Raw genomic sequence first — 10,226 nt, 5'->3', positions numbered from 1 at the left:
TGTATGTATGTACTTGTGTGTGTCTATGCTTGTCCCCTCACCATCACTTCATAAGCAATGTTTACATCCCCATAACATAGTAGTTCAGCAAAAGAGACTGATAGAATAAGTACTAGGCTTACAAAGAATAAGTCCTGGCTGAAGTCAAATGACTGAAACAAGTAAAAGAAAAAAAAAAGGATAGAATTATTGCCCATAAAAAAAATCAGTTAAATTCCAACATATGATATGAATATGGCTTTTTAATCACTCTTCTCTAGGCTGTGCATACATTACTTTAGTTGCCTTTGGTTTTATGCTACTGGGTTATTCTCCAAATTTGGAAATTCTTGTTTCATTCTGTTTGGTTATACATATCTCTTCCCCTATAAATTTATCCTATTTTTAACAAAATATTTGGCAGTATATTACCTGATGAAATGGAGTGGTTATGTAACAATGCAAATGTCTGCAATGTTATCTATTATATTATGTAACAGACTTCAAATTTACTAATGCTATCAGAACAGGTGTAGGGATGTTTTGAATTATATATTCACTTTTGCTCACTGTATGTGTGTATGTGTGTGGAGATGGATGGTTGAGTGATTTGGGTGTTGGACTCATGATTGTGAGATTATGGTTTCAATTCCTAGACTGGAGAATGTATTATGTTCTTGAGCAAAATACTTCATTTTATGTACTTCCATTCTGCTCAGTTGGTAAAAATGAGTGGCCTGTCCAGGGAGGAATATATATGTCAGAGAAACCAGGAAAATCAAACCTATGCTTCTTTCAGAGTAATGTGGACTAAACATATATATATATGTATGAGTTTGTCTATCAATATATATATATATATATATATATATATGACAGTGAAATAATCAATCAGTTTTAAAGCAATGATGAAGACCAGTCACTGTTTAATTGCAAGTTAGAATTTTAGAATTTCCATTGTTTACCAGTAATTCAATGAATAATAGGATGCTTGCTGTGGTATGAGGCAATTATAGTAAGAAACAAAATGAATAGTTTAAAATTTTGCAGCAATTGTTTCGCCGAGAAACTTTATATAATGTAAGCATAATAAAATATAATGTATTATGTTATACATTATGTAGATTTTTCATGCTCATTGGGTACTACTTAAAGCAGAGTATGACAAAATGTTATGGAACAATCCTTTGGTTACCAAGCAAGTAATGTTAATTGTTGCAAAATTTAAATGCCTTCATTTTGTCTCTTACTACTCTATGTATATGTGTGTGTATATATGTACAAACATGTGCACACATATGACTGCATGCACTCAGTGCACAACAGTTAGTCCATTCAGGGTTTGGCTCTTTTCCTAATCGCATTAAACTCCTATTGTTGTGTATTCACATAGGGTTCTGTACAATTTGATGTGGGTTGTAACGTAATATAAGAGCAAATTTATTATGAGAGTAAAAAGAACATAGCCTTTATCCACCTCTTAACGAGGCCAGCTGTGGCTCTGATGTAGTACTTAGTAGTATTATAAGTTACAGCTGTAAACTTGTAGATCATATTCTTCTGACAATTCCCATTCCGAGACCAGGTTCTATATAACAGAAAGAAGCCCGTGATATGTATACATGTATTCATTGGCCCTTTGTCATAACAGTGTGTGGAGGTACATGGCTTAGTATTTAGGGTGCTGGACTCATAATCATAAGATTGTAGTTTCGATTCTGGGATTGGGCGATACATTGTGTTCTTGAGCAAAACACTTCATTTCATGTTGCTCCAGTCCACTCAGCTTGCAAAAATGAGTACTCCTGCGATGGATCAGCATCCCACCCAGGTGGGGAATATGTAAACTATAGAAAGTGGAAAACTGGCCCTTATGAGTCAGCATGCCTCAAGAAGCTAACTAACGTTAACATTTTGTGATGAAAGTGGGCACTAGGTGTCTTAAAATGCTACAGTAGGCGCAGGAGTGGCTGTGTGGTAAGTAGCTTGTTTACCAACCACATGGTTCCGGGTTCAGTCCCATTGCGTGGCACCTTGGGCAAGTGTCTTCTACTATAGCCTCGAGCCAACCAAAGCCTTGTGAGTGGATTTGGTAGACGGAAACTGAAAGAAGCCTGTTGTATATGCATATATATATATATATATATATGCATGTGTGTGTCTGTGTTTGTCCCCCCAGCATCGCTTGACAACCGATGCTGGTGTGTTTATGTCCCCGTAACTTAGCGGTTCAGCAAAAGAAACCGATAGAATAAGTACTGGGCTTACAAAAGAATAAGTCCCAGGATCGAGTTGCTCGATTAAAGGCGGTGCTCCAGCATGGCCGCAGTCAAATGACTGAAACAAGTAAAAGAGTAAAAGAGAGTAAAGAGTATCCTTCACTTGAAATTTTCTGTGAAATCCAGTTTAGCCATTATGCAATTCATATTTGAAGAACTCCAGGCTGGATTAAGACCCATAAAGGCCCTAAGCACTTTATAGGCTTTGGTTCTCCCATATATATGTAATTCAATATATAAACAATAGTAGCCATAAAGTAAATTTTTATTTTTTAAAATGAGAAAAAAACTAACAGTAAGATGGAAAATAATGTTTTTTCTTGTATATTTCACTTTAATTATATCTGAAAGTGTTATATCGCATGTCCCGATGACCTCTACTCAACTCCCAACGTCTAGACTTCTCCCTCTATATCTACATATTGGGTTAGCCTACTTCATCGTCTGGGGATGTCCACACAACAGAAAGGTTTTCTCCTTTTTTTTTCAATTGCAAAGTCTTTGATCAAATCCTCTCTATGAAAACTTTGAAATTAAATTTCTGATCATATAAACCACTTGAAATATTATTTTAGCAAGTTTAAAGTGATTTCTTTTGTGCCATAAACCATTTACCATTTCTGAGGTGCCCCCACTTCCCGTGATGCCCTAAACACATGCTTATTTTGCTTAATAGTTAATCCAGCAGTGGAAGAATTGGAGGAAATAGTACCTTGTCTGAAAACGTGTGATGGTGTTGTGACACTAATATTACATAGATGGATCCATAATATAATATCGCTGTAGTAGTAGTACATAGGTGGAGGCGCAATGGCCCAGTGGTTAGGGCAGCGGACTCGCGGTCATAGGATCGCGGTTTTGATTCCCAGACCGGGTGTTGTGAGTGTTTATTGAACGAAAACACCTAAAGCTCCACGAGGCTCCGGCAGGGGATGGTGGTGATCCCTGCTGTACTCTTTCACCACAACTTTCTCTCACTCTTACTTCCTGTTTCTGTTGTACCTGTATTTCAAGGGGCCAGCCTTGCCACTCTCTGTGTCACGCTGAATATCCCCAAGAACTACATTAATGGTACACATGTCTGTGGAGTGCTCAGCCACTTACACGTTAATTTCACGAGCAGGCTGTTCCGTTGATTTGGATCAACCGGAACCCTCATCGTCGTAACCGACGGAGTGCTTCCGTCACATAGGGAATAAATTCTTCTCTCTCTCTCTCCCCACTTTTATCTCCCTCTCTCCTCACTCCTCCTCATTTTTGCAGAGAAGTAACATGTGCTAAGTAACTGAATCCTGGTTTAGAGCTAGTGAATGGTAGTTGGGCTGAGTAGGGTGGAAAATGGAAATCACTTTAATTCATAAGTTTGAATGCATTCATATTAGAATAGCAATTATTTTTCTTATACCTTAGGCAACAAGATGGGCATCCAGCCATAGGAAAAGGGGCCTTGTCAAACTTCATTTGATCCATGCAAGCATGGAGTAGTGGATGTTAGAATGAAGACAATATATACACACACACAAAATATATTAATATACATATATATGTATAAATACACATACACACACACTGAGTTATACACACACACACATACATATATATACCTACACATTTTACTTGCATACATATACACATACACATAGAACACTTGAAGACCTAGCTATTTAATTGTTTGACTTCTGGGCGAACATATTCTCTTCAATTTCTCATATTGATTGCCTACCATCTTCCTGAGGTGTAAGAAAAATAATTGCTATTCTAATACGGTAAACATTCAAACTTATCAATTGAGATGACATCCATTTCTCATCCTACCCACCTCCAACAGCCATTCTCTAACTCTAAACCAAGAGACAGCTACAGAACACACAACGCATTTCTCCAAAGAAGAAGCAGCAGACATACGGACAATCAGACAGATGCACACACAGACAGATGCACACACAGACACACGCACATTCTCTCTCCCTTGTAAACACACAGACACTGACTTCCTCCCTATGTGCTGCTGCTGTCCTGATATTTATGCATCTTTGTATAGCATTTGAAGTTTTTCATTCAGAATAAGGTTTAGCTCTGTGTATAGTGTTTCCTCTCTCAATCAACATCAACACAGAGAAATTATTGCCACTGACTAGATATATAAATAAATATTAGAACAGCTATGTTTGATAAAGCCTGTAGTTATGGTTTTAAATTACTGTAACAATTATAAGATATCAGTAGAAATATTGGAGCCTTTCTCTTCAGTTCAGTTATTTATATTTGAAGGTTTTTGAGAAATCAAATATTTTTTGTTTTCTTTTTATTCATTTATTTTTCAAAATTAAAGCCGACACGAAATGAATAAAAAAAAATAAAAAAAGACGAAACAGGATCATTTTTACTTGTTTATATTCATTTTTGTATGTGTGTATGAAATTAATTCTGTGATATATACATACATATATATATATATGTATATATACGTACATATATATACACATATATATATATATGTATGCATATATATATATGTGTATTTATGTATGTATATATGTTTTCTAGTTTCTTTGTTTTTTCACTTCATACATATACATACACATATATATGTATATATACATACATATATATATACACATATATATATATATGTATGCATATATATATGTATGTATTTATGTATGTATATATGTTTTCTAGTTTGTTTTTTTCACTTCATTTCCTATTAGATGAACGTTCAGAAAGTTGCTGGTAATTCTGCTAGTTCTGATATTGACCGAGACATTCTTGCCAGCGACTATAAATTTGATTGTGGACCAGTTGTCATGGAGAGTGTTCATGGCTGGAATGGACTGGACACAGGACAATATGAGGAAATATCAGGTATATTATGAGTCTTAATTTTTTTTTTTCTTTTCTAAATCTACTTCTGTTATATAACTTTTATTTGAAATCAAAAATGATTTTGTAAATTTGTAAATAGTTTTGAAAAGCGTTAAACCTGATAGTTTTAAACGAAAGGTGAAGAACTGGTGGAATCATTAGAACGAAGAACAAAATGCTTTGTGGTATTTATTCCAGCTCTCTGATTTCAAATTCTGCCAAAGTCATCTTTGCCTTTCATCCTTTAGGGGATCAATAACATAATAATGATAATGCTTGTTTCTAATTTTGACAAAAATCCAGCAATTTTGAAGGGAGTGGGTAAGTCAATAACATCGATTCTTGTGTCCCAACTGTTGTTTATGTTATTAACTCTAAAAACAATGAAAAGCAAAGTTGACAGCAGAATTTGAACTCATAACGTTAAAGGCAGTGCTCCAGCATGGCCACAGTCAAATGACTGAAACAAGTCAAATAGTCAAAGAGAGCTGAAAGAAATGCAGCTAAGTTTTTTGTTTGATATGGTAATACTTTGGCATGCTGACCAGCTTCAAATGATGATTAAGATGATGACAAAAATGGTGGTGGTGGTGGTGGTGGTGGTGGTGTGTTGGTGGTGGTGATGTGCTATGATGTGAATGATGGTTATGTTATGTTTGGCATACAGGATTGACCATATTGCCAAATATATGAATTTCTTTTTGTTTTTTTGTGAGGTATACTTGCCATCTCAATATGGCTAACCACTAAGGGTGAGTGTTACTGTAGCTTGTAGCCCCAGGAGAACATCGTCTCCAGCTGGCTTTAGGCACACTTTCTGTGCCCTTATGGTATTTGCAAAGGGAGGTCCTCCCTCACATTGTCATGCAGTTACTGTTTATACCTCGTTCAGAGATTTATTATTATTTTTTGTTTTTTTGTTTTTGTTAAATTTATGGCACTCCGTCAGTTATGATGACGAGGGTTCCTGTTGATCTGATCACAGGAACAACTTGCTCATGAGATTAAGGAACAAGCAGTTGAGCACCCCACAGGCACGCATACCCTAAACGTGGTCAGCATTACACAGAATGTGACAAGGCTGGTCCTTTCAAATACAGGTACTACTCATTTCAGCCAGCTGAGTGGACTGGAGCAATGTGAAATAAAGTGTCTTGCTCAAGGACACAATGCGTAGCTGGGAATTGAACTCATGACCGTATGACTATGAGCTGAATACCCTAACCACTAAGCCATGTACCTTCACTCCATTAAACGCATATCACTTAATTTATTTTCAATTTATACCAAGGTTTCGGCATTTAGTTTTTAAAATTAGAAAGAATATTTTTGGTAATGAAGCATTCTTTAAAAGCATAGAAGCCAAAATCTACGTTGTTGCCATGGTGATAGTTTGTCAAACTCAAAGGTATATATATATATCATTGCATGCATGAAGTTGTGTATTGTTGCAGGTATGTATGTATGTATGCATGTGTGTCCAGTTGGTTGTGTGATTTTGAAATTTACAGATATTGCCCCAGAGAAACCTCTGACTTCATTTTTCTTCATCCATTATTCTAAGATAATTGTGGATATGTATGCACATTTTAGGAGAGATTCCTTGGAAAAGTGTGAAGTAGTTTCTGGGAAAACAGACAAATGGTGATGCTTATATGCACACACACTCACACACACACACACATTATCTCTCTCTCTCTCTCTCTCTCACGCTCTCTCATACATACACACACGCATTCACATACACACACAGCAAACATAGCTAGATAGACAGAAGACAGATAGACAGACAGATAGATAGATGGATGGATGGATGGATGGATAGGTAGGTAGGTAGGTAGATAGATAGATAGGTATATAGATAGATAGACAGATAGATAGATAGATAGGTAGACAGATAGACAGTCAGACAGTCAGACAGTCAGACAGACAGACAGACAGATAGATAGATAATAGATATAGATACAGATATATACAAACATATACAGATATGCATTCATATGTGTGTGTGTGCATGTATATATGTACATGCATGTGTTATTGCAAACTTAAAGATGGTACAGCTCATAGAAGGCGGCGAGCTGGCAGAAACATTAGCACGCCAGGCGAAATGCTTAGCGGTATTTCGTCTGCCGTTACATTGTGAATTCAAATTCCGTCAAGGTCGACTTTGCCTTTCATCCTTTCGGGGTCGATAAATTAAGTACCAGTTATGCACTGGGGTCGATGTAATCGGCTTAATACCTATGCCTGTCCTTGTTTGTCCCCTCTGTGTTTAGCTCCTTGTGGGTAATAAAGAAATAGGTATTTCGTCTGGCACAACATTGTGAGTTCAAATTCCGCTGAGGTCGACTTTGCCTTTCATCCTTTCGGGGTCGATAAATTAAGTACCAGTTACACACTGGGGTCGATGTAATCGAATTAATACCTATGTCTGTCCTTGTTTGTCCCCTCTGTGTTTAGGCCCTTGTGGGTAGTAAAGAAATAGGTACAGCTCAGAGAAAAGATGACAAAGAACTCTACTGACTGGTAAAATGCTATGATCCAGAAGATGTATTCAGCCATGGTAAAATATCGCCTCATATAAGGGAAGTGGTTGTAAAGCTGTAACATATATATGTATGTATGTGTATATGCTGTGACGGACCAACGTCCCATCCAGGTGGAGAACCTATACACTAATGAAACCGGGAAACCAGCCCTTATGAGTTAGGCATGGCTTGAGAAGGAAAAAACAACAACAACAATAACAATGTATATATGTATTCATATATCTGTGTGTGTGTGTGTTTATGAATATGTAGATGTGTTTATACTGTCTGCCGGTGGCACGTTAAAAACTCCAACCGATCGTTGCCGATGCCGGACCCCCTGGCACCTGTGCAGGTGGCACGTAAAAAGCACCCACTACACTCTCGGAGTGGTCGGCGTTAGGAAGGGCATCCAGCTGTAGAAACTCTGCCAGATCAGACTGGAGCCTGGTGCAGCCCCTGGCTTCCCAGACCCCGGTCGAACTGTCCAACCCGTGCTAGCGCGGAAAACGGACGTTAAATGATGATGATGATGATGATGATGACTACCATGACCAAGCCAGCTTTACTACCCATCACCTTATATCTCCCCTGCATCACTCATGGCACACCTTCACCTGTGTTATTGCTTTTGCCCCTCAGCACTTCTACTTACCTTTTACCTGCTGCCCATCCTTACACCTTTCCGATATTCCTGCTGCACCCAACTGCTGTTCTCTGTTCTTTCCATCCTATTCACAACCTTCCCATGTAAGATGCCTTTACGACACCTCTTCTTCGCTTCCTTATGTGTCCGGTATCCTCTAGTGTCTACTTCATGCTCTTCTTCCTCTACCTCTTTTTCTCCTACCGCTCCTTTTATTTCTCCCCGTCTCTCCAATAGTTTCTGTGGCACCTCAGTATTCTCCCTTATCTTTCCCCTTCTTATCTACTCACACAACCACCTCAAACCTCTCTTCCAAGCAATAACTCAGGGTTCCTCTCCACCCTAATTCTTACACTTTTCCTGCTACCTTTTCCTCTTACATTCTGTCTATACTTATCTCTTATAAAGTCGGATAACCCTAGAAACTCCCTCCTTACACAAGTGACACTACCACCTTTTCAACTCTAAACCCTCCCATCTTCTCAACTTTGACATCTCATCTTTTCTCTCTCCTCCGTTCCTTTCCATATTTCCCAAACCTCTCTTCTAGCCATCCTACATCCTTCCACCTTGGATGTTTGCTTTCTTTCTCTTCTGTTCCCTCTCAGATATAGGGGCCGTTTTAGGACCATGGCCTTGCATCTTCCAAATACATCATTACTAGTGGTACTTCAGCAAAAAAAAAACATCCAGTACATTCTGTAAAGTGGTTGGCATTAGGAAGGGCATCTGACTGTAGAAACCATGAAAAATAGGCATTGCTGACTTATCAAACCCTCTCAAACTGACCAGCCCATGCCAGCATGTAGGCTAGATGTTAAATAAGGGTTATAATTTGTGGGTGTATATATTTATGTATATGTATGTGTTTGTGTATGCGTGTGGATGAGGTATATATGCATGTACACAGACATGCAGGAAGTAAATAGACACCTTTAATTTTCGAAATCTTTTATTTGATATTAATTGGTTGAAGGAGAGGTTTTCTTCTAGCTGCTCGTCCATAACACCCAAGCTTATGCAGATATATAACACACGTTCTCGGACTAACTTCTAGTTATTTTACAATATCAGAAGCCTTTCAACGGGGTTCATCTTCCACAGTTCTCTTCAAACAACGAAGCTTCCTTTCCGAGGGCCTAGGATGGCTGAGACAAGAATCTGTTGATTCTTTTTCTTGGTTTTTGAATTGCACTATAATTCTATTAACAGTAGCAAGGGGAATTTGAAGATTTTTGGCAATTTTTTGCTGGCTAAGACCAGCCTCAGATTGCCCAACAATACGACCTCTTTGAAAATCTGACAGTTGTGCGGAATTCTTTGTGCGTGGCATGGTTACTCTTCACAAATGCTTAATATAATGGCACCTGGAACGAAAAAGAATAATTGCATTGTAAATTCTACACTGCTGAAAACATATTAAGACGCTTAGATCAGAAATTTTGAAAATCAAGGGTGTCTATTTACTTCCTGCATGTCTGTGTATAAATGGATGGGGTATATATACTCTTTTACTCTTTTACTCTTTTACTTGTTTCAGTCATTTGACTGCGGCCATGCTGGAGCACTGCCTTTAGTCGAGCAACTCGACCCCGAGACTTATTCTTTTGTAAGCCCAGTACTTATTCTATCGGTCTCTTTTGCCGAACGGCTAAGTAACGGGGACATAAACACACCAGCATCGGTTGTCAAGCAATGCTAGGGGGACAAACACAAACATACATGCACACACATATATACATATATATATATATATACGATGGGCTTCTTTCAGTTTCCGGCTACCAAATCCACTCACAAGGCTTTGGTCAGCCCGAGGCTATAGTAGAAGACACTTGCCCAAGGTGCCACGCAGTGGGACTGAACCCGGAATCATGTGGTTGGTAAACAAGCTACTTACCACACAGCCACTCGCATCCATTTCTT

General features: G+C 38.1%; 1 protein-coding gene across 2 annotated transcripts in view; it reads left to right on the top strand.

Annotated features, from left to right (window-relative positions):
* LOC115219237 (protocadherin beta-2-like) overlaps window positions 1–10,226 on the top strand; it is a 141,895-nt gene that overhangs the window by 106,808 nt on the left and 24,861 nt on the right. For both annotated transcript variants that reach the window (XM_029789379.2, XM_036508609.1), the window contains exon 3: window positions 4,970–5,123. In XM_029789379.2, coding sequence (XP_029645239.1) covers window positions 4,970–5,123 — 154 coding nt within the window. The remainder of the gene's footprint in view (window positions 1–4,969; window positions 5,124–10,226) is intronic.

This window comes from Octopus sinensis, linkage group LG14, assembly GCF_006345805.1.
Source record: "Octopus sinensis linkage group LG14, ASM634580v1, whole genome shotgun sequence".
NCBI lineage: Eukaryota > Metazoa > Mollusca > Cephalopoda > Octopoda > Octopodidae > Octopus > Octopus sinensis.
Note: the sequence above shows the minus strand (reverse complement) of the source record. Positions and strands in the feature narration are given on the sequence as shown.